This window comes from Coregonus clupeaformis, chromosome 14 (genome assembly GCF_020615455.1).
Source record: "Coregonus clupeaformis isolate EN_2021a chromosome 14, ASM2061545v1, whole genome shotgun sequence".
Classification (NCBI taxonomy): Eukaryota; Metazoa; Chordata; class Actinopteri; order Salmoniformes; family Salmonidae; genus Coregonus; species Coregonus clupeaformis.
In genome coordinates, this window is record NC_059205.1 from 36065716 (window position 1) to 36091284 (window position 25569).

The 25569-nt window shown below is 45.7% G+C and overlaps 1 protein-coding gene across 1 annotated transcript in view; it reads right to left on the minus strand.

Annotated features, from left to right (window-relative positions):
• Positions 1–159: 159 nt before the first annotated feature.
• LOC121581311 (aryl hydrocarbon receptor repressor-like) overlaps positions 160–25569 on the minus strand; it is a 53599-nt gene continuing 28189 nt past the window's right edge. Inside the window, exons 3-8 of the mRNA XM_041896845.1 lie at positions 7231–7364; positions 4069–4158; positions 2448–2583; positions 2007–2140; positions 1544–1746; positions 160–1204 (exon numbers count right to left, since the gene is read on the minus strand). Of these exons, the coding sequence (XP_041752779.1) occupies positions 160–1204; positions 1544–1746; positions 2007–2140; positions 2448–2583; positions 4069–4158; positions 7231–7364 (1742 nt within the window). The remainder of the gene's footprint in view (positions 1205–1543; positions 1747–2006; positions 2141–2447; positions 2584–4068; positions 4159–7230; positions 7365–25569) is intronic.

Here is a 25569-nt window from a genome sequence, read left to right on the forward strand (position 1 = left end):
CTGATCAATTCTTTGTCAGTGGGCAAACGTACAAAATCATCAGGGGATCAAATACTTTTTTCCCTCACTGTAAATAACTACCCACCCTGCTATTTTACGCATCAGTACAATAAAGAAGCAAGTTGGAATCCAGATGTTTTTTGAGATTGTCCCTTGAGCTCATTGCATGTAAATATATGGGTTTGGTTTGTATACAATAGCATTCATTGCAGAGTTGGGAATCATATTTCTCTGCATGGGTATTTGGCTAATGTCATGGCCACTGTCAGACCAAGGAGGCGAGTCCATGGGTTCCCTCTTTATAGTGTGGACCAGGTGATTCCTGAACTCGTAGTTCAGTTTGTTGTCTTGCTGCATGTAGCCTTTATACTCTACAGTATCATTCCCATATACACTGATGTCCATACAGTTTTCTCCCTGACTGCTACACAGAGGGTCTGAGTGAGGTATCCTATGATCCTTCTGAGCCCTGTTCACCGCTGTATATAAGTATTTATGGTGGCCGTTGAGCATTGGGCTCATGCTGGTCTTGTTCTTTTGGCAGGTGGTGTATTGTTCATAGTAGTCAGCCTCTGACTTCACCTGTGGTTCTTCTGAGTAGCCCATGTAGCGCTTCTCGTTCCCCACCCAGGCTCCATTGTGGGGCATGCCGTAGATGTTGCAACCGTTCTCAGAGTCAGAGTCCTGCTCTGTTTTTATGGCCGTCTCAGGCAACACCATGTCGTTATAACAGTCAAGATGGCCGCCCATGTACCTGTTGTCTGTCTTCATGCCATCCTCGCAGTAGCTCTCCACCCCAGGGCTGTGGAGGCCTCCGTACAGCTTGTTCTGAGATGCATCCTGTCTGTTAGCGTGATATCCTGGAGACATCCTGTAGGATCCAGTCTTACCCAGGTGATTGTACTTGCCTTGTCTGCCTGGTGTGTAGCTGCCGCTGGGGCCCTTTCGTATGGCGGACCCTGTGCGGATGTCCCATGGATGATCCATGCTCTGAGCTTTGGGCCCACCACTCATGGAGGACAGACAGAAGTTTAGGGGCTCCTCCTGGGTGTAGTAGCTGTCGTTCTTGTACCTGATGCCGTCTTTGGAGAGGGGTGTCAATGGGGTGTAGTGGCAGGGGTCTCTGGTAGCGCTGCTGGACCAATTCAGAAGCAGTAAGTCACTGCTGTCATATGAGCCTCTGGAGGAGCGATGCCTCTTGTCACTGTGGGAACATAAAACAGAGATTACAGACATCATTCCATGATTTGGGGGAAATGGCTAAGGAAAACATATCTATGGTCATGTATGCATTATATCATCTGCTAGTTGTGTACAGTATGAAGTACTAATTTGACCAAATTCAGCATACACAGTGATTTGATTCTGAAATTGATGGTGTAATAAACATGTGTCTTGAATTGTAAATTGATAGTAAACTAAATGTTGTCCATGCCTGGCTCCTTTATAAAGTTGAGTTAAAACATGATATAGACACACATTATTTGAAGAAGAGTGCTCACTGATCAGCTCTCCCCATGCACACCACTCCTACAGTGCTTACCTGTGCTTATCCGGTGTGGTGATGATGGGGACCTTGTTCTTGCTCCTGGCCATCATGTTCTTCATCTTCAGCTCTGTGATTGAGGGTATCATGAGGGGCACGGCCACACAGAACAGGGCCAGCTGGGGAGGCAGCAGCGCCCCGGACTCTGTCTTCTTCTTCTGGCCCTGCAGGAACTTCAGGCTGCCCTGGAACTGCATGCTCTGCCAAAACATCCATCAATCAATCAATCAATCAAAGTTATCTATAAAACACTTTTTACATCAACAGATATCTTTAATGTAGCTGTGCTTTACAGTAACAGTAACCTTACCTAGACCCCCAAAGAGCAGGTGCACATACATAACTGAATATAACTCCCACAATCCAGAACTGACTTCATACTGTGTTGAGCATCATGGTCAATGACGATGGTAAGAGTTGATATTGCCAGATACTTGTGCGAGCCGCGGTACTCACTCACCAGAAAGCCTGAGGTGCTGTCCAATAGACATCGGACCCGGGCGATGAAACAGCGAGTCAGGCAGGAGGTGAGCTCTAGAGGAACACTGTCAGGCTCCAGGGCGTTAAAGAGACTGCTCATCACAAAGTCATCACCTACAGGACAGCCACAGTTAGTACAACCTATGTAATAAATACAATCCATTCTATTTGTTTTGGTCTTCTAACCACCAATATTACTGTGAGAGGTTTTAGGATAGTATTGCAAAGTACAAATTAAATACAGTATCCTCTCTTTCTGTCTGTGTCTTTTATGCAATAACTAATATACTAACCCTTGTGTCCCTCTTCAAAATGGTCATAAATGGAAACTCATCTAAATGACAAGTTGCATGTGAAGATGAGGGGTTTTCCAGCAGTGTTTAGCTGCTCCTCAGAGTGACAGAGGTAATTATCTACACACCAGTTACTGTGGCTGAGTGCTGGTCCAGGGACGCCCCCTGGTGCCCGGGGTTCATGGCCCAGTGGAGCTGTCTTCTGAACTCCTGCCGCTCCTCCACATGTATATAATCAAATACATTCTGGTGCATCACATCCGTCTGTGGGGGAGGAGAGGGAGAGGGGAAGAGAAGGGAACAAGTCACCAAACAACCAATTAATCCCCACATTAGGACTGTTGATTGTGTTTGGCCAACACAGTGACCTCCCCACTTAACCTGTGTCACGGTCGGGTGAAGCGAGTCTATGGTTAGAAGCCATAGTGATATCTGGACAGACACTGCAAGTGTCAGCCTGCAGCGAGCCCACTGAGAACTGAAACTTCAGTTTTTCTATTCCCCCCCGCTGACCAGGAGGGAGCCTCTGGAAGGCCTTCTGTAACTGACGGAGTTCACTCAGCATTCCTCTCCATCAGTTAGGTCTACACGGGAGATCTGGGTTCTATACACATCATACACTTTTTTCTAAAAATTGTATGGAATGATTTTGTAACAGAAAAGCTTAGAACTGAAGAAAAAAAAGTCTGAATGTATAAAGAGTTTAACTGTGGGATCATTACTGAGTGCATCCAGTAATATCAAACTGCTTTGTTTGACTGTTTGCCAGTCAAAGATCTTTAAATAATAACTTAAATCAATAAAACGGAGAAGTAGATAGTGAAAACGTTGAGTAATTACTAATGACTTTTTATCACAGCAGGGTAATTGGTGACAACAGTTGAATCAGTGAGTAATGAGTTATGACTCCCTACAGTTTGCATTTATAATATAGGGCCCGGCCTCCCCTCTCCTCAGTCGGTGGGATAGTGGGAAGCCCTCCTCGCTGCCTTGTTTGTGCTTTGCGTGACACCAGAGCTGCTTGCATGAGGACAGATGCAACGCTACCCTGATGAAATCCCAGCCCACACTCGTAATTCCTCTTGTTTTTTCCATCTCAAGCTATACCCACTGTTCAAAAAATGACAGACTCCCAGCTAAAGTATTCAACCGTCCCAAATATATCTGCTTCTGTTGCACGCAACGCTTTGAACGCTTGCCCTGTGAAACACCCGTATTGTTGAGCATCAGAGAAGCGATCAACAGTCTCTTTTGTCTCCTTCCCATGTTAAAACCCACACTTTAATGAGGCCCAATAGAAAGCTATTCACTCAAAAAGGACAGTTACAAACTCGTGAAGTAAATGAAGTAAGCTCTGTTTACTTACAACTCATATTGTCATTAAAATCCTGTGAATTAAACAACTGGCTATTTTCAACTATTGACTTGGTTGGTCATCTGTTTCATACAACCATATTTAGATTTCTGTCTTGTTTCATTTAATGACTAAAATGGCATCATGGTTTTGCATTAAAAACAAAGTGTACATTTTGTTGCATTTTCTATCGTTGGTGGTTTTACTTTAAACCCGTTCTACAATGCTGTACAATTTTTCCTCAGAATGTAATTTTTTATTAAAGGCTTGTACAATGGTACTGTATTTCAACTAATTTACTTTAATTATTTATAATTTACCCTCAATAATTAGGACCATTTTGATGAGTCATAATACACAATTTGAGAATACAAAGTGATGTGATTATAACATACCTGATGAAAGCCCAGGTAGTCAACAATGGAGGTGGAGACGTAGAATATCAACCCATCTGTGCTCACCACCAAGGCAAAACCAGTCAGGGACTAGGAGACAAGAGACATGGATACATCTTTATACACGGAAACAGCATAGGGTCGTTCCATTTGATTTTAATAACTTTTTGACCGCACCCCTTTTGATTTGAACGAAAATGTCTTTACATATTTGCCCATGGTAGAAGTGATCAGAAAGTAACTTTTCTTTACCTGAATTCCAAAACATTTAGGAGATAGAGGTAATCAAAGTTGATCCATTTTGCATACCCCACCCTACCATGAGACATCCCTGTCTTAATCACTGGAAAAAATAAACGGTTAAGTTTAATATCATTTAAAAGCCTACAAACAGGGTTGCCAAACTATTTTTTAATTTCTTTAAAAAATATATATACAAAAACGCGTTAAAAAAAGAGGGCAGTCGATAAGCGCAGATGAAGGATACGAAGGATCTGGAAAGATTCTGTATGGCGGAATGGTCTAAGATCCCTCCCAATGCATTCTCCAATCTCATAAAACATTTGAGAAAAAGGCTCAGTGAGGTATTGAAAGGTTTTGAAAACAGGGATGCCAATCATTTTCACACCTATCTTTTTAAGAATGTATTTTATTACTTGTTAAATAAAATCTTTCTCTGAGCAATTGTATTGTAATTTTCTAATAATTTTCCCATTTATACAGTCTTTTTTGCATATCTTTATCAAGGGTGCCAATAATTTTGGACCTGAATGTACTAAGAGCACAGGGGACCAACTTCAATTGCACTTGATTGATGAGTAATTCATTGGTAAATCCTTTCGATACAACATCTCTATTTCTGATAAGAATGGACGTCAGAACAAAATAAACAAAAAATGGTGTTTTCGTGCCTCCTGATATGAAGAGTAAAACATGGAGAGAAGGGGAGGAAACACCATGCAGAGTTCCTCATTAACTTCCCCGTGTTGGCTGGAGCTGATGTGTTTGACATTTGCGTGACTCTGGCCTGCTCCTTGCCAGGCCCTGTCACCTCCGGTGTAATTCGAGTAAGCCCAGGTCAGCTGGGTCCCCTTTTCCCTTTTCTGGTGTGATACTGACCTAACAGTGTCACGATCTTCATTGAGCAGCATCATGGTCAGTTGCTTTGGTGTCACGCTACTGAGGGAGGGAGATTTTCTAGCGGTTTGTGACAAGGGGAGGGCGGGGATTCTGGGATGGAGAAGGTGGGGGTTGGGGAACGCAATGTTCTGTTCCTACACCCATCCTCCCAGCAGCTCCGCTGTGCCACGATATCATCAATACATACAGTGGGGAAAAAAGTATTTAGTCAGCCACCAATTGTGCAAGTTCTCCCACTTAAAAATATGAGAGAGGCCTGTAATTTTCATCATAGGTACACGTCAACTATGACAGAAAAATTGAGGAAAAAAATCCAGAAAATCACATTGTAGGATTTTTAATGAATTTATTTTCAAATTATGGTGGAAAATAAGTATTTGGTCACCTACAAACAAGCAAGATTTCTGGCTCTCACAGACCTGTAACTTCTTCTTTAAGAGGCTCCTCTGTCCTCCACTCGTTACCTGTATTAATGGCACCTGTTTGAACTTGTTATCAGTATAAAAGACACCTGTCCACAACCTCAAACTCCACACTCCAAACTCCACTATGGCCAAGACCAAAGAGCTGTCAAAGGACACCAGAAACAAAATTGTAGACCTGCACCAGGCTGGGAAGACTGAATCTGCAATAGGTAAGCAGCTTGGTTTGAAGAAATCAACTGTGGGAGCAATTATTAGCAAATGGAAGACATACAAGACCACTGATAATCTCCCTCGATCTGGGGTTCCACGCAAGATCTCACCCCGTGGGGTCAAAATGATCACAAAAAGGTGAGCAAAAATCGAAGAACCACACGGGGGGACCTAGTGAATGACCTGCAGAGAGCTGGGACCAAAGTAACAAAGCCTACCATCAGTAACACACTACGCCGCCAGGGAAACAAATCCTGCAGTGCCAGACGTGTCCCCCTGCTTAAGCCAGTACATGTCCAGGCCCGTCTGAAGTTTGCTAGAGTGCATTTGGATGATCCAGAAGAGGATTGGGAGAATGTCATATGGTCAGATGAAACCAAAATATAACTTTTTGGTAAAAACTCAACTCGTCGTGTTTGGAGGACAAAGAACACCATACCTACTGTGAAGCATGGGGGTGGAAACATCATGCTTTGGGGCTGTTTTTTCTGCAAAGGGACCAGGACGACTGATCCGTGTAAAGGAAAGAATGAATGGGGCCATGTATCGTGAGATTTTGAGTGAAAACCTCCTTCCATCAGCAAGGGCATTGAAGATGAAACGTGGCTGGGTCTTTCAGCATGACAATGATCCCAAACACACCGCCCGGGCAACAAAGGAGTGGCTTCGTAAGAAGCATTTCAAGGTCCTGGAGTGGCCTAGCCAGTCTCCAGATCTCAACCCCATAGAACATTTTTGGAGGGGAGTTGAAAGTCCGTGTTGCCCAGCGACAGCCCCAAAACATCACTGCTCTAGAGGAGATCTGCATGGAGGAATGGGCCAAAATACCAGCAACAGTGTGTGAAAACCTTGTGAAGACTTACAGAAAACGTTTGACCTGTGTCATTGCCAACAAAGGGTATATAACAAAGTATTGAGAAACTTTTGTTATTGACCAAATACTTATTTTCCACCATAATTTGCAAATAAATTCATAAAAAATCCTACAATGTGATTTTCTGGATTTTTTTCTTCTCATTTTGTCTGTCATAGTTGACGTGTATCTATGATGAAAATTACAGGCCTCTAATCTTTTTAAGTAGGAGAACTTGCACAATTGGTGGCTGACTAAATACTTTTTCCCCCACTGTATTCTATACCTCAATTAATAAATTTGGCTAAATTCAACTTTGTGTATTTTTTCATTCAAGATTTTATTTGGCATTTTTGCCCTCTGAATTTTTAAGAAAAAACACAATCACGGCATGGTAGACTGCTTTCGTCCAAGACTGATGACCCAGTCATTGCCGTTTCCCAGCCCCATCAGTGCTCTCTCATCTCATCGTTCATCAGTGCTCTATTGGGAGGACAAACCACAGGCTGACCCTTCTTCTCCGCTCTGTCTCACCTCCAGTAAGAGGTCACTCTCCACCATGCTGCTGCTGGTCCCCGGGGTCCCAATGGGCAGGCTCTCTTTCCTGGTATCCTTGTGGTTCAAAGGCGGCTTCATGATGTGCTTTCTGCATGGCTTCTCCTGGATGGCTGGATAAGAGGAAAAAGGACAACACCTTCTCAGTGAGGGGACTAACAGGTTTATTAGATGTATAATGAGTAATCAGTCAATTAGGGTCCACAATAACAATACACATTCTCACAGTTGTCTCATACTATGCACACTGATATGAACTCATTACTGCAAGATGCCACAACATGTCCTAGAAAGCTCTCACTCTCTTTCTCACACACACACACAGAGAGAGCGAGACGGACAGCGTGAGGGATAGAGAGAGAGAGTCAAACACTGTTGTACACCAACCTGCACTCACAGGTAGACGTAACATAGTAAACGTAAGTCCGGGACGCTATATGTTACGTTTGGTATGGTATGTATTAATTTGTACATGTCATCCATTTCGTATGATATGTTACGAATTACAACTTGTATGGTATGTTACGAACTTGCTATTCATACAATATGATACAAATTAGCAATAGGTATGATGTGTTAAGAATTCCTTTTAGTTGTGGCTAATGTTAGCTAGGTGACTAGGTGGCTAACGGTAGCTAGGCTAGGGGTTAGGGGTTATGGTTAGAGTGAAGGTTAGGGTTAAGAGTTAAGTTAAAGGGTTAAGGGTTAGGGTTAGGGAAAGGTTGGCTAAAATGGAAAGTAATTGCAAAGTATCTAAAAACTAGTAAGTAGTTGCAAAGTTGCTAATTAACTAAAATGCTACATTTTCGGTGATGAGATTGAACACTCAACCTTTGGGTTGTTAGACGTTCGCGTTATACGCCCACCCATCCACCTTCCTTTCGTTTTTGCCTGAAATAGCCTTCTGTCTTATGTAACTATACCAAACGTAACATATCATACTCATTGGAGTGTCCCGGATTTTTTATTTACTATGTTAAGTCTAGTCTATTAGACAAGCCTGTGTACCTACTCAGTTTATGAACCATTTCCAATTTTTTACAGTATCATTTTCAATTTCCCTTTTTCTTCAAGCTATTATTAAATGGTATAGACCCTACATTATGTGTCTGGAGAGAGGCAGTGTTTACACTTGTCTCCCTGGTAACCACAGATGAGAGATGCTGCCCCTGCCCCACTGCTTCCCTGTGCTGTGGTATCACCTGGTCGGCCAGGGAGGGAGAGCACAGAGCAGAAGGGACTGTGCCCGGTACGCGTGAGAGACTCTGCTGTCTGACAGCCTTTGCGTGTTCACAGCACAAATATATATTCACCAGCGGCAAGAGGGGGCCAGAGAGGAAAATGGGCGGGAAATTTGCACCGAGCCACCTCATTAGCTTATTTCCACCCTCCTGGCTTCCCGGCCACCCCCTACATGACTAAACAAGGAAATCCGAGTCAGGATCACCAGAAGGAGGGAGGGGTGGACAGAGAGAAAGCAAGAGAAAAAGAGCGAGAGAGTAGGAGTTGGCTGGCTGAGGCGACACTGTTACGCAACTAAACCATCTGTCAATCTCCTCCATATCCCCAACAGTGGCCTCACGTCTGTTCAAGCCATTGCGTGCAGGATGGCAAGCTACATTAGCCTGTAAAGAATAATAACAGCTGTTAAATATTGATGACTACTGGCCAACACAGAATTCTCTCCCTAAACATTAGGCCCACAATGCAATTGAAACAATATGCATAGTAGATGGGATAAATAATGCATGCAGTTACATTTGCATAGTATTACATACAAACATACATTGTCAAGGTAATAACTATAAGACTGTGTGAAATCCATGGCATTATTCCCAAATGAATTTTACAAAAATCATGTCCTTACGTTGATATTCCTTATTGCATCAACAGTCTATACTGCATGCCATGACAACTGCATTGGCGACAGCATGGATAACATGGAAATGCATCAAGCTTTTGAAAATCATGCCAACAACTCCTCTTGTGGTCACGCACTTTCAGCCATTCCCTACTGGTCAGAAACAGCCAGCAAATCATTTTCTGGGGATTACTACTGACAACTTGGTATGTTTAATAGAAAACACATCCAATATCACTCCCACTCACAATGTAGTGTATGTTGATGCTCACACATACAACAAAGAGGTCACAACTTCTGTAAGGGCTATTATGAAGGGAACGTAAATCTTTGCCCTACCTAAGATAATTATAACACGTACAGAACAAAGCATCTGAGCCTCACCTGGGAGAACCAGTGAAAATAAGAATTTTCTTTCATTTAAGAGTATGTCCAGTTCGATTACAACTGGATGGACATTTCCACATTCAGACAAACTGGTTGACAGTTTGACCATAGGAACGCAATAGGAAGAAGTGCCATTGTTACAGTCAATGATACTGGTATGCCTCAGTCACAGTGGATGTACATGTAAATAAAAGCTTCCTTTAATACACTTCCCCTCAAATACACTGAATGAGTCATTCATATCTGCTTCCGTTTTCCCATATGCTCAGTCACAGCAAGGTCAAGGTATATATTCTTCAGATGACGTTTCATGCTGTAATCACTGTACACTCTTCCCTCGGAGGCTTGTGATGAGTATGTACTGCATCTCTTCTGGATATTGTTTAATTCAGTAGGTTGTATGAGAGATGAACACTAAGCACTGCTTGTGACTGTAGCTGCCTCTCTTACTACAATGAACACAAATATAAACGCAACATGCAACAATTTTAAAGATTTTACTGAGTTACACTATTTTCTACATTGTAGAATAATAGTGAAGACATCAAAACTATGAAATAACACATATGGAATCATGTAGTAACCAAAAAAGTGTTAAACAAATCAAAATATATTTTATATTTGACATTCTTCAAAGTAGCCACCCTTTGCCTTGATGACAGCTTTGCACACTGTTGGCATTCTCTCAACCAGCTTCGTGAGGTAGTCACCTGGAAGCATTTAAATTAACAGTTGTGCCTTGTTAAAAGTTGCTTTGTGGAATGTCTTTCCTTCTTAGTGTGTTTGATCCAATCTATTGTGTTGTGACAAGTGTAGACCTTACAGTGAAATGCTTACTTACAAGCCCTTAACCAACAATGCAGTTTTAAGAAAGAATACCAAAACCCTCCCCAAAAAATACAATATAAAATAATACGAAATAAAAGTTACAAATAATTAAAGAGCAGCAGTAAAAATAACAATAGCGAGACTATATACAGGGGGTACCGGTACCGAGTCAATGTGCGGGGGCACCAGTTAGTCGAGGTAATTGAGGTAATATGTACACGTACGTAGAGTTATGAAAGTGACTATGCATAGATAATAAACAGAGAGTAGCAGCAGCGTAAAAGAGGGGGGGGGGGGGATGCAAATAGTCTGGGTAGCCATTTGATTAGATGTTCAGGAGTCTTATGGCTTGGGGGTAGAAGCTGTTTGGACCTAGACTTGGCGCTCCGGTACCGCTTGCCATGCGGTAGCAGAGAGAACAGTGTATTACTAGGGTGGCTGGTGTGTGGTCCTCTGTAGCTCAGCTGGTAGAGCACGGCGCTTGTAACGCCAAGGTAGTGGGTTCGATCCCCGGGACCACCCACACACAAAAATGTATGCACGCACGACTGTAAGTCGCTTTGGATAAAAGCGTCTGCTAAATGGCATATTATTTTATTATATATCTTTGACAATTCTTAGGGCCTTCCTCTGACACCGCCTTTTATAGAGGTCCTGATGGCAGGAAGCTTGGCCCCAGTGATGTACTGGGCCGTACGCACTACCCTCTGTAGTGCCTTGTGGTCGGAGTCCAAGCAGTTGCCATACCAGGCAGTGATGCAACCAGTCAGGATGCTCTCGATGGTGCAGCTGTAGAACCTTTTGAGGATCTGAGGACACATGCCAAATCTTTTCAGTCTCCTTAGGGGGAATAGGTTTTGTCGTGCCCTCTTCATGACTGTCTTGGTGTGCTTGGACCTTGTTAGTTTGTTGGTGATGTGGACACCAAGGAACTTGAAGCTCTCAACCTGCTCCACTACAGCACCGTCGATGAGAATGGTGGCGTGCTCGGTCCTCTTCTTTTTCCTGTAGTCCACAATCATCTCCTTTGTCTTGATCACGTTGAGGGAAAGGTTGTTGTCCTGGCACCACACGGCCAGGTCTCTGACCTCCTCCCTATAGGCTGGCTCGTCGTTGTCGGTGATCAGGCCTGCCACTGTTGTGTCATCGGCAAACTTAATGATGGTGTTGGAGTCGTGCCTGGCCATGCAGTCATGAGTGAACAGGGAGTACAGGAGGGGACTGAGCACGCACCACTGAGGGGCCCCCATGTTGAGGATCAGCGTGGCGGATGTGTTACCTACCCTTACCACCTGGGTCGGCCCGTCAGGAAGTCCAGGATCCAGTTGCAGAGGGAGGTGTTTAGTCCCAGGGTCCTTAGCTTAGTGATGAGCTTTGAGGGCACTATGGTGTTGAACGCTGAGCTGTAGTCAATGAATAGCATTCTCACATAGGTGTTCCTTTTGTCCAGGTGCGAAAGGGCAGTGTAGAGCGCAATAGAGCCGGTGTAGTACGATTCGATCTTAGCCCTGTATTGACGCTTTGCCTGTTTGATGGTTCGTCGGAGGGCATAGCGGGATTTCTTATAAGCTTCCGGGTTAGAGTCCCGCTCCTTGAAAGCAGCAGCTCTACCTTATAGCTAAGTGCGGATGTTGCCTGTCATCTATGGCTTCTGGTTGGGGTATGTACGTACAGTCACTGTGGGGACGACATCATCAATGCACTTATTGATGAAGCCAGTGACTGATGTGGTGTCCTCCTCAATGCCATCGGAAGAATTACATTTACATTTACATTTTACATTTTAGTCATTTAGCAGATGCTCTTATCCAGAGCAACATCTGCTTCATCTGACCACTTTTTTATTGACCGAGTCACTGGTGCTTCCTGCTTTAGTTTTTGCTTGTAAGCAGGAATCAGGAGGATAGATTTATGGTCAGATTTTCCAAATGGAGGGCGAGGGAGAGCTTTGTACGCGTCTCTGTGTGTGGAGTAAAGGTGGTCTAGAGTTTTTTTCCCTCTGGTTGCACATTTAACATGCTGGTAGAAATGAGGTAAAACAGATTTAACCATCAAGCGCTATGATAAAACTGGCTCTCATGAGGACTGCCACAGGAAAGGAAGACCCAGAGTTACCTCTGCGGCAGAGGATAACTTCATTAGAGTTAACTGCACCTTAGATTGCAGCCCAAATAAATGCTTCACAGAGTTCAAGTAACAGACACAACTCAACATTAACTGTTCACAGGGGACTGCGTGAATCAGGCCTTAATGGTCGAATTTCTGCAAAGAAACCACTACTAAAGGACACCAATAAGAAGAAGAGACTTGCTTGGGCCAAGAAACACGAGCAATGAACATTAGACTGGTGGAAATCTGTCCTTTGGTCTGATGATTCCAAATTTGATATTTTTGGTTCCAACCGCCGTGTCTTTGTGAAACGCAGAGTAGGTGAACAGATGATCTCCGCATGTGTGGTTCCCACCATGAAGCATGGAGGAGGAGGTGTGATGGTGTGGGGATGTTATGCTGGTGACACTGTCTGTGATTTATTTAGAATTCAAGGCACGCTTAACCAGCATGGCTACAACAACATTCTGCAGCGATACGCCATCCCATCTGGTTTGCGCTTAGTGGGACTATCATTTGTTTTTCAACAGGACAATGACCCAAAACACACCTCCAGGCTGTGTAAGTGCTATTTTACCAAGGAGAGTGATGGAGTGCTGCATCAGACCTGGCCTCCACAAACACCAGACCTCAACCCAATTGAGATGGTTTGGGATGAGTTGGACCGCAGAGTGAAGGAAAAGCAGCCAACAAGTGCTCAGCATATGTGCGAACTCCTTCAAGACTGTTGGAAAAGCATTCCAGGTGAAGCTGGTTGAGAGAATGCCAAGAGTGTGCAAAGCTGTCATCAAGGCAAAGGGTGGCTACTTTGAAGAATCTAAAATCTAAAATATATTTATTTGTTTAAAACTTTTTGGGTTAGTACATGATTCCATATGTGTTATTTCATAGTTTTGATGTCTTCACTATTATTCTACATTGTAGAAAATTGTAAAAATAAAGAAAAACCCTTGAATGAGTAGGTGTGTCCAAACTTTTGACTGGTACTGTATGTTGTTCACAGATAGGGCTGTGGCGATCATGAAATTTCGTCAGCCGGTGATTGTCAAGCAAATAACTGTCGGTCTCACGGTAATTGTCCGTTCATTAACATAAACACATTTAGCATCTCCTGGCTTCCACACAGTCTACAAGCCACTGATGCAGACCTTTGGAACATCTACATTTTTAAAAAGTCTAATAAATCCATGTAATATAGCCTACACCTTCACAATAAATCCATTATTTATTTTAGACAGGTCTAAAGAAACATCATATGAAGAAAATGTAGTCTATTTCAAAAGAACAGAATAGCATACTCTGAGTTGTCCTTATGTTAGGTCCTGATCTGGCTATGCCATATGGCTGTGGGCTACACTAGTTCATTTAGCAGACAAGATTTGCTTAGAATTCCGTGGCATTATTTTATATTATTTTATAGTATGAAGAATACAATTGAACAAAGCTGAATAAAATAGAAAGGATATTTTCTCCAAACGTTTTTAGCGAGTGCGCATATGCGGCTATTCTGTGTTGAGCGGTTAACAAAGAAATAGGTACTCCTATATGCTTAATTTAGAGTTATCAATGTAACTTTAGTTGTTCTAGAAATGTTGGGCTATATGTTTTGATATTTAATACATTGTAAGGCTGCATGATGCGACTCTAATGATGATTTGAAAAAAGTCGCATGAAAGACATGAGCTCTGCTTTGTTTTTTGTGCAGGCTGTACACACTTTCGTTAGTCTCTCATTCACAATTTGAGAAGCACTTGATAATGCCTTCAATTTCCCGGCGGCATCCCCTTTGTGTGGCCATAATGCCCCCTAAAAAGATCCATGCCTTTTGTAGCACTTCTCCCTATATGCTGCCCGCTCCAAAGTACCTCTCATTTCACTCACACGGCTCTCCCTACGGGTCTTTCTCACAGGTTCCCTTGGAGAGTTCATCAATGAGCTTGACGCCTTGATAAGTTCCTTTCCTGAGGATGGCTCACCCCTCACAGTTCTGGGTGACTTTAACCTCCCTACGTCTGCCTTTGACTAATTTCTCTCTGCTACCTTCTTTCCACTCCTTTCCTCTTTTGACCTCACCATCTCACCCCCCTACTCACAAGGCAGGCAATACGCTCGACCTCATCTTTACTAGATGCTGTTCTTCTACTAATCTCACTGCAACTCCCCTCCAAGTCTCCGACCACTACTTTGTATCCTTTCCTCTCTCGCTCTCCTCCAACACTACTCACTCTGCCCCTACTCAGATGGTAATGTGCCGTCGCAACCTTCGCTCTCTCTCTCCCGCTACTCTCTCCTCTTCCATCCTATCATCTCTTCCCTCTGCTAAATCCTTCTCCCTCCAATCTCCTGATTCTGCCTCCTCAACCCTCCTCTCCTCCCTTTCTGCATCTTTTGACTCTCTATGTCCCCTATCCTCCCGGCCGACTCGGTCCTCCCTTCCTGCTCCGTGGCTTGACGACTCATTGCGAGCTCACAGAAGAGGGCTCCGGGCAGCCGAGCGGGAATGGAGGAAAACTAGACTCCCTGCGGACCTGTCATCTTTTCACTTCCTCCTCTCTACATTCTCTTCCTCTGTTTCCGCTGCTAAAGCCACTTTCTACCACTCTAAATTTCAAGCCTCTGCCTCTAACCCTAGGAAGCTCTTTGCCACCTTCTCCTCCCTGCTGAATCCTCCTCCTCCTCCCCCTCCCTCCTCCCGCTCTGTGGATGACTTCGTCAACCATTTTGAAAAGAAGGTTGACGACATCCGATCCTCATTTATTAAGTCAAATGACACCGCTGGTCCTGCTCACACTGCCCTACCCTATGCTTAGACTTCTTTCTCCCCTCTCTCTCCAGATGAAATCTTGCGACTTGTGATGGCAGGCCGCCCAACAACCTGCCCGCTTGACCCTATCCCCTCCTCTCTTCTCCAGACCATTTCCGGAGACCTTCTCCCTTACCTCACCTCGCTCATCAACTCATCCTTGACCGCTGGCCATGTCCCTTCCGTCTTCAAGAGAGCGAGAGTTGCACCCCTCCTCAAAAAACCTACTCGATCCCTCCGATGTGAACAACTACAAACCAGTATCCCTTCTTTCTTTTCTCTCCAAAACTCTTGAGCGTGCCGTCTCTAGCCAACTCTCCTGCTATCTCTCTCAGAATTACCTTCTTGATCCAAACCAGTCAGGTTTCAAGACTGGTCATTCAACTGAGACAGCTCTTTGTGTCACGGAGGATCTCCGCACTGCTAAAGCTAACTCTCTCTCCTCTGCTCTTAACCTTCTAGAACCTATCCGCTGCCTTTGATACTGTGAACCATCAGATCCTCCTCTCCACCCTCTCCGAGTTGGGCATCTCAGGTGCTGCTCACTCTTGGATTGCGTCCTACCTGACAGATCGCTCCTACCAGGTGGCGTGGTGAGAATCTGTCTCCGCACCACGTGCTCTCACCACTGGTGTCCCCCAGGGCTCAGTTCTAGGCCCTCTCCTATTCTCTCTACACACCAAGTCACTTGGCTCTGTCATATCCTCACATGGTCTCTCCTATCATTGCTACGCAGACGACACACAATTACTTTTCTCCTTTCTCCCTTCTGATAACCAGGTGGCGAATCGCATCTCTGCATGTCTGGCAGACATATCAGTGTGGATGTCGGATCACCACCTCAAGCTGAACCTTGGCAAGACGGAGCTGCTCTTCCTCCCGGGGAAAGACTGCCTGCTCCATGATCTTGCCATCACGGTTGACAACTCCATTGTGTCCTCCTCCCAGAGTGCGAAGAACCTTGGCGTGACCCTGGACAACACCCTGTCGTTCTCCGCTAACGTCAAAGCGGTGACCCGATCCTGCACGTTCATGCTCTACAACATTCGCAGAGTACGACCCTACCTTACACAGAAAGCGGCACAGGTCCTAATCCAGGCACTTGTCATCTCCCGTCTGGATTACTGCAACTCGCTGTTGGCTGGGCTCCTTGCCTGTGCCATTAAACCCCTACAACTTATCCAGAACGCTGCAGCCCGTCTGGTGTTCAACCTTCCCAAGTTCTCTCATGTCACCCCGCTCCTCCGCACACTCCACTGGCTTCCAGTTGAGGCTCGCATCTACTACAAGACCATGGTGCTTGCCTACGGAGCTGTGAGGGGAACGTTACCTCCTTACCTTCAGGCTCTGATCAGACCCTACACCCAAACGAGGGCACTACGTTCATCCACCTCCGGCCTGCTAGCTCCCCTACCTCTACGGAAGCACAGTTCCCGCTCAGCCCAGTCAAAGCTATTCGCTGCTCTGGCACCCCAATGGTGGAACAAGCTCCCCCACGACGCCAGGACAGCGGAGTCTGACCACCTTCCGGAGACACTTGAAACCCTACCTCTTTAAGGAATACCTGGAATAGTATAAAGTAATCCTTCTTACCCCACCCCCCATAAAATAAATAATTAAAAATTATAATAATATATATAAAAAAATATATATATATATATATATATATATATATATATATATATACACATATATATACAATTATAAAAATAGAACAACAAAAAAATGACACACAAAAAATATATATTGGTTGTCCCACTGGCTATCATAAGTTGAATGCACCAATTTGTAAGTCGCTCTGAATAAGAGCGTCTGCTAAATGATGTAAATGTAAATGTACAAGTGAAGACAGACACATCGGGGACGGAACTGTGCACGTCCTTATCCAATTCCGAGGTGCATATTGAAGATATTGTAAGAACTGTCCACATTTACTTTTCGTCAGCCAACAAGATGAGTAGGCCTAACGAACAGCAAAAGCACTAGCCTATGTCAATCTACTATCCCCCATAGTACAAAAGTTGACCTATTCTATTCTGGGCGAGAAACAAATATTCCAAACAGTCTGGGACAGTTGTGGGATGCAATAGATCCCAAATTAGTACAACCACTAGCATCAAAAAAACGTTATTACGCATTGAGGCTAATGCAACAGATCAGAACCTTTAGCTTAAAATGTTGATAAACTATTAGGCTATTTCTTCACATTGTAAGCGCAGCAATGCACAAACGGCAGTAGGCTTTAAGCGCGAATGTTCCATTAGCGGGGAAACACCATTATCAAAAGTGACCACAAATGTGATTATGCATGTAATGCTTTTATTATAAAGGTGCATTTTTATGGTGAAAATGATCTTCCCCAATCTTGAAACTCACGCGCTGCATACAGTATGTATTCCACTTAGGCTCTACACCGGTTGTAAAGCGGATTAATGTGCTTCATTTTAATAAGTTATTTGGCCACTTTAGTATGGGCTAGGCTACATGAGGTGTGCAACTATGATTAGAAAAAATCACAAAAAAAAGGCATTGTTTCTTGCCTTAAGCTGGACATCATTCACAAGTGATAATATATAATTCACAAGTGATAAGCTAATATTGTCACCCATCAGACTATTCTTGATTTAATCTTGTCTTTACATATACTAAATAATAAATGTGTGAAATTTGTTTTCATTTAGAATGGACCATTATCATGCACCTGTCTCAAAACAGGGGCAGGGGGAAAAATATATGTCATCTCTGCACTTAAATAGCAAATGGAGGATGCTTTTCCTGTGGTTCATTTTCATGCCAGCCAGGTAGGCTATACTCCTGTTGTAAAGATAAGCAATGTGCTTAATATTTGCATAATATTAAGAAAGTTGAGAAATAAATATAGTAAGCCTATAGAAAGCTGATGGGATCCTCCTCTTTTTAATAGAGGCCATCACTCTGTTTTCTCACACAATTGCATAGCCTAAAGAAATGTTGCGCAACATGAGCTCATGGGCTCTCATTAAGTGTTTGATTAGATTTTCGATTATAATTGCATTGATGTCAGAGTGATTAGAGGGACAATAGAATGCTGAGTACCAGGCAGTTAGCAAGTTTGGTAGGCTACTAATGACCATCAGCAGCATCAAAGCTTGGAGAAGCCTAATTACCGTGACTAAACGGTCACATGGAATTTGACTGCCTTCATACTCATGACCGCTGGTGTGGCGGTAATACGGTCACAGCAACAGCCCTAGTCAAAGATACCTTTTTTAAAATGTAGGGGCGTGGATCAGAAAACCTGTCAGTATCTGATGTGACCACCATTTGCCTCATGCAGCGTGACACATCTCCTTCGCATAGAATTGATCAGACTGATGATTGTGGCCTGTGGAATGTTGTCCCACTCAATGGCTGTGCGAAGTTGCTGGATATTGGCGGGAACTGGAACATGCTGTCGTACACGTCAATCCAGAGCATCCCAAACATGCTCAATGGGTGACATTTCTGGTGAGTATGCAGGCCATGGAAGAACTGGGACATTTTCAGCTTCCAGGAATTGTGTACAGATCCTTGCAACATGGGGCCGTGCATTATCATGCTGAAACATGAGGTGATGGCGGCGGATAAATGGCACAACAATGGGCCTCAGGATCTCGTCATGGTATCTCTGTGCATTGTGTTCGTTGTCCGTAGCTCAAGCCTGTCCATATCCTCACCCCACCGCCACCATGTGGCACTCTGTTCACAACTTTGACATCAGCAAACCGCTCACCCACACGACGCCATACACACTGTCTGCCATCTGCCCAGTAGAATTGAAACCGGGATTCATCCGTGAAGAGCACACTTCTCCGGCGTTTCTGTGGCCATCAAATGTGAGCATTTGCCCACTGAAGTCGTTTACGACGCCAAACTGCAGTCAGGTCAAGACCCTGGTGAGGACGACGAGCATGCAGATGAGCTTCCCTGACACGATTTCTGACAGTTTGTGCAGAAATTCTTCGGTTGTGCAAACCCACGGTTTCATAAGCTGTCCGGGTTTATGGTCTCAGATGATCCCGCAGGTGAAGAAGCCAGATGTGGAGGTCCTGGGCTGGTGTGGTTACACATGATCTGCGGTTGTGAGGCAGGTTGGATGTACTGCCAAATTCTCTAAAACGACGTTGGAGGTCGGCTTATGGTAGAGAAATTAACATTCAATTCTCTGGCAACAGCTCTGGTGGACATTCCTGCAATCAGCATGCCAATTGCACACTCCCTCAAAACCTGAGACATCTGTGGCATTGTGTTGTGTGATAAAACTGCACATTTTAGAGTGGCCTTTTATTGTCCCCAGCACAAGGTGCACCTGTGTAATGGTCATGCTGTTTAATCAGCTTCTTGATATGCCACACCTGTCAGGTGGATGGATTATCTTGGCAAAGGAGAAATGCTCACTAACAGGGATGTAAACAAATTTGTGCACAACATTTTAGAGAAATAAGGTTTTTTTCTGGGATCTTTTATTTCAGCTCATGAAACATGGGGACCAACACTTTAGATGTTGCGTTTTATATTTTTGTTCAGTATAGTTAACTATGTATGCCTATTATCATCAACTGAAGAGTACATGGTGTGCTCACTCGAAGTTCACGATAAGGCATGTCCCCTGTGGAAATACACAGACTGAAATTCAACACATCAATGTGTTTTACAATGCAATCCACTAAAGTGGCTCTGGTTCATAACCATGTCACAGCACCAATCACTCTCACAAGACTGAAGCTTTTACAGTACTCCCAGATTGACTGTGACATTAATTGAATCTCCTGGATTCTATTCTCTCTACTCCACATAGTCTATTCTCTCTATATGGCATGAGTCATGTAGATAGAGTTGACTCCATCAGTCTGCCTGAGACACGGTATTTCTAGTGAATGTTCCCTCCAGAGGCCATGGAAATCCGACTCATTACAGTGATTCCTCATGAGATCGGTTGCAGGGCGAATCGGTACGCTAATCCATACCATGATCACATGCTCCAGTTGGAGGTTTGGCCCTCCATCCTCAACACAAACAGCAGCTTTCATAACGCAAGCCTGAAGGGGGGGATCTGGGGTGGTGCGTGGGGGGTGCAGTAAGAGGGTTTGAGGAGTTGCTGCTGGATGGATCCACCACCACTACACTACATATCAACTCTGAGGTTACAGAACAGAGAAGATCCCATCCAGCCAGCGATCACGCAGAGACATACACCTTCTAGCGGGGGAGGGGGAGAAAGAGGGAAGGAGGAGGGATGTGGCGCAATGGAGGGACTTTTTCCACATTTTGTTACGTTACAGCCTTACTCTAAAATTAATTACATAGTTTTTTTTCCTCCTCAAACTACACACAATACCCCATAATGACAAAGACAAAACTGTTTTTTAGAAATTTTAGCAAATTTATGGAAATTTAAAAAAGGAAATATAACATTTACATAAGTATTCAGACCCTTTTCAGTACTTTGTTGAAGCACCTTTGGCAGAGATTACAGCCTTGAGTATTCTTGGGTATGACGCTACAAGCTTGGCACACCTGTATTTGGGGAGCTTCTCCCATTCTTCTCTGCAGATCCTCTCAAGCTCTGTCAGGTTGGATGGGGAGCGTTGCTGCACAGTTATTTTCTGGTCTCTCCAGAGATGCTCGATCGGGTTCAAGTCCGGGCTCTGGCTGGGCCACTCAAGGACATTCAGAGACTTGTCCCGAAGCCACTCCTGCGTTGTCTTGGCTGTGTGCTTAGAGTCATTGTCCTGTTGGAAGGTGAACCTTTGCCCCAGTCTGAGGTCCTGAGCGCTCTGGAGCAGGTTTTCATCAAGCATCTCGCTGTACTTTGCTCCGTTCATCTTTGCCTCGATCCTGACTAGTCTCCCAGTCCCTGCCGCTGAAAAACATCCCCACAGCATGATGCTGCCACCACCATGCATCACCGTAGGGATGGTGCCAGGTTTCCTCCAAACGTGACGCTTGGCATTCAGGCCAAAGAGTTCAATCTTGGTTTCATCAGACCAGAGAATCTTGTTTCTCATGCTCTGAGAATCTTTAGGTGCCTTTTGGCAAACTCCAAGCGTGCTGTCAAGAGTCTTTTACTGAGGAGTGGCTTCCGTCTGGCCACTCTACCATAAAGGCCTGATTGGTGCAGTGCTGCAGAGATGGTTGTCCTTTCGGAAGGTTCTCTCATCTCCACAGAGGAACTCTAGAGCTCTGTCAGAGTGACCATCAGGTTCTTGGTCACCTCCCTGACCAAGGCCCTTCTCCTCTGATTGCTCAGTTTGGCCGAGCGGCGAGCTCTAGGAAGAGTCTTGGTAGTTCCAAACTTCTTCCATTTAACAATGATGGAGGCCACTGTGTTCTTCGGGACCTTCAATGCTGCAAAAATGTTTTGGTACCTTTCCCCAGATCTGTGCCTCGAAACAATCCTGTCTCGGAGCTCTATGGACAATTCCTTCGACCTCATGGCTTGGTTTTTGCTCTGACATGCACTGCCAACTGTGGGACCTTATATAGACAGGTGTGTGCCTTTCCAAATCATGTCCAAACAATTGATTTTACCACAGGTGGACTCCAATCAAGTTGTAGAAACATCTCAAGGATGATCAATGGAAACAGGATGCACCTGAGCTCAATTTCGAGTCTCATAGCAAAGGGTCTGAATACCTATGTAAATAAGGTATTTCTGTTTTTTATATTTCATAAATGTGCAAAAAACATTTAAAAACCTGGTTTTGCTTTGTCATTATGGGGTATTGTGTGTAGATTGCTGAGATTTTTTAATTTTTTAATCCATTTTAGAATAAGGCTGTAACGTAACAAAATGTGGAAAAAGTTATTAGGTCTGAGTGCTTTCCGAAGGCACTGTAAGTCAAACCACTGTAGCTGGCAATAGCATCCATGTTAATGTAGCCAGTGGCACCTAGTGTTGTGTATTTAATAAAATATACAGGTTTTGATATTGCTATTTTGTAAATGAGCAGGGGTTATAATTGTTTGTATTTTTCAGAGTGCTCCAGAGAAGCCTTTGGCTGCCTTTACTGTGTCATTAGTTTGTGTCCCTTACATTAGGTAGGCAGGATTTGGTATTTTGTCTAGTCCGCCCAAGCAAATGACCTGGTATTTCAGGCAAAATATTTGGGGTTGCCTTATCGGTCGGATTAGTATTATATTTTTTAAATGTTAAATGTTTGTTTGTCTACCTGTTTAATTTTGGGACCACTTCCCTATAGACCTCCACGGCTGGCTGTTCTTAGGAGGGAACTATTTAGTTAGACAGCAGAGGCAAGTCTTATTAATCCACATGTGCGCTTTTGCATGCTAATTATCAAGAGTGTGTTATCATCTTACCAAGAGTGTTTCATCACGAGTGTACCATTTTGCAAAGTGTTTCATCACAAAGAGTGTGAATACTTGCTATTATTTCATGCCCTGCTGCTAATTATTGTCGGTGTTCTCCAAGTGATAGCTCCAGTCCGTGAGTTTGTTCTACTGTGGTCATTTATCTTTAATAATCCTTGGCAATTTGGTTAACTCTGTCATTTATTTGACAGAGCTGTGTTTAACTTGTCCCAAGGACCTCACCTTATGTATAAACAAGGTGGCATAGTACAGTGTCACGTCCGTCTATGAAATAGGACCAAAGCGCAGCGTTGGGAGTGAACATGATGATTTTAATTAAATGCTCACAACAACAAAAACAATAAACAACGAAAGCGTGACGTCTAGTGTACAACACGCACACACACGAACAAAATCCCACAACCCGAAAGGAAAACAGATAGATTAAATATGGCTCCCAATCAGAGACAAACAGCCGACAGCTGACACTCGTTTGCCTCTGATTGGGAGTCACACCGGCAAACATAGAAAATAAACCACCTAGAACACCCACCAGAGAAACCGAAAACATAGAATGAACACACCCTGGTTCAACATAATGAGTCCCCGAACCAGGGTGTGACAGTACCCCCCCCTAAAGGCGCGGACTGTGACCGCGCCTAAATACGAGCAAAACAGGGGAGGGCTGGGTGGGCATTCTTCCTCGGCGGCGGCTCCGGCTCGGGCTTGATCCCCACTCCCTCTCCAACCCCCCAAAGTACTCCTGGTCCTGTCTAGCCCCGCTGGCCGGAGCCGGACTGACGACACGCGCCCCTGGCTTGGTGCGTGGAGCAGGAATGGACCGGAATGGGCTGGCGACGCACACCACTGACTTGGTGCGGAGAGCAGGGACGAGCCGGACAGGGCTGACGAGACGCACCACAGACTTGGTGCGGGAAGCTTGGATGGGCCGGACTGGGCTGGCGACGCGCACCGTATCCCTGGTGCGAGTGGCCGGAACAGGCCGGGTCGGGCTGGCGACGCGCACCGTATCCTTGGTGCGAGTGGCCGGAACAGGCCGGGTCGGGCTAGCGACGCGCACCGTATCCCTGGTGCGAGTGGCCGGAACAGGCCGAGTCGGGCTGGCGACGCGCACCGTATCCCTGGTGCGAGTGGCCGGAACAGGCCGGGTCGGGCTGGCGACGCGCACCGTATCCCTGGTGCAGTGGCCGGAACAGGCCGGGTCGGGCTGGCGACGCGCACCGTATCCTTGGTGCGAGTGGCCGGAACAGGCCGGACCGGGCTGGCGACGCGCACCACCGGCACGATGCGAGGAACAGGAACAGGCCGGCCCGTACTGGAGACACACACCACTGGCCCTACGCAGAGATCAGGAACGGGCCGGACCGGACTGGACACACACCCCAGTACCTCTCGCCGTGCCTCCACACTATCCCTCTCCTCTGTGACCAGTGGCCCCCTTAACCTGGCGGCCTCCTCTTCACACCCGCTGGACCGCTCCATCGCGGCCTCCTGCTGCCCCGTCGTCCACGTCGTGAGCCCCCCCCTAAAAATTTTCTGGGGGTCTTCCCAGGCCTCCAACATTCTCTCCCATCTCTCGCTCCTCTGTCTCCAACCCTCTTCACTCAGCTCCTCCATGGGCTTGACCCAATCGAAGCTGCCACGGAGATTTATTCGCGATGGCTCTTCGACACGCTGCTTGGTCTGGTCTTGGTGGGATTTTCTGTCACGATCGTCTGAAGAAGCGGACCAATACGCAGCGCGTGGAGTGAACATAATGACTTTATTTAATAAAGCAACCACGAAAAAACAACAAATGACGATAGTGAAGTCCTCTGTAACACTGACAGAAACATGGAACAATAACCCACCAAAAAAGGACCAAGCAGCGTGTCAAGCGGCAACAGGATCCACCTACACAGGATTTATATCCACCCATAAAGGATTCATGGACATGGGAGGAGATACTGGATGGTAAGGGTCCTTGGGCACAACCGGGAGAATATCGCCTCCCTCGTGAAGAGCTGGAGGCAGCTAAAGCCGAGAGGAGGCGATATGAGGAGGCAGCACGGAGGCAAGGCTGGAAGCCCGGGAGTACTACCCAAAATTTTTGGGGGGCACATGGCTTGGGCGCCTGGGCAGCAGGAGGCTGCCACAGGGAGATGTGGAGAGAAGGCTATCGGATTACGGGAGCCATTGGCGAGTAGAGGGAGGGAAGTTGTTGTCGCACGGCATGAGAGACTGAAGTGTGTTACCAGTCCGGTCCGGCCCGTTCCTGATCCCCAGTTAAGGCCAGTGGTGTGTGTTCCCGGTACGGACCGGCCTGTTCCTGCTCCAAGCACGTATCCCTACGGGGTGCGTCACCAGCCCAGCCCGGCCTGTTCCTTCAGAGCCGTCCGCCAGACCGGGAGCCGCTAGAGCCTTCCGCCAGACAGAATCATACACCTGCTATGGAATCAGCAGGAGCCGACGCAGCCTATGCTGGACTGGAGGCTCGGGTTCGTGACCGGCAGGAGCGGCTCATGCGGATGGGAGCGCCCTGCTGGAGGTGATGACTGCAATCCGAGGCTGGGGTCCGCCTCCACCGCTAGCCGCCCAGCCAGCACCATCAGCCAGCCATGAGCAGCCAGACCCGTCCAGCCAGCCATGAGCAGCCGAGATCCGTCAACCAGCCATGAGCAGCCAGATCCGTCAGCCAGCCATGAGCAGCCAGATCCGTCAGCCAGCCATGAGCAGCCAGATCCGTCCAGCTAGCCATGAGCAGCCAGATCCGTCAACCAGCCATGAGCAGCCAGATCCGTCAGCCAGCCGCGAGCGCCAGATCTCACCGCGAGCAGCCAGATCCGTCAGCCAGCCATGAGCAGCCAGATCCGTCAGCCAGCCATGAGCAGCCAGATCCGTCAGCCAGCCATGAGCAGCCAGATCCGTCAGCAGCCATGCAGCGATCCGTCAGCCAGCCGCCAGCCAGTCCAGCCAGCCGAGCAGCCAGATCCGTCAGCCA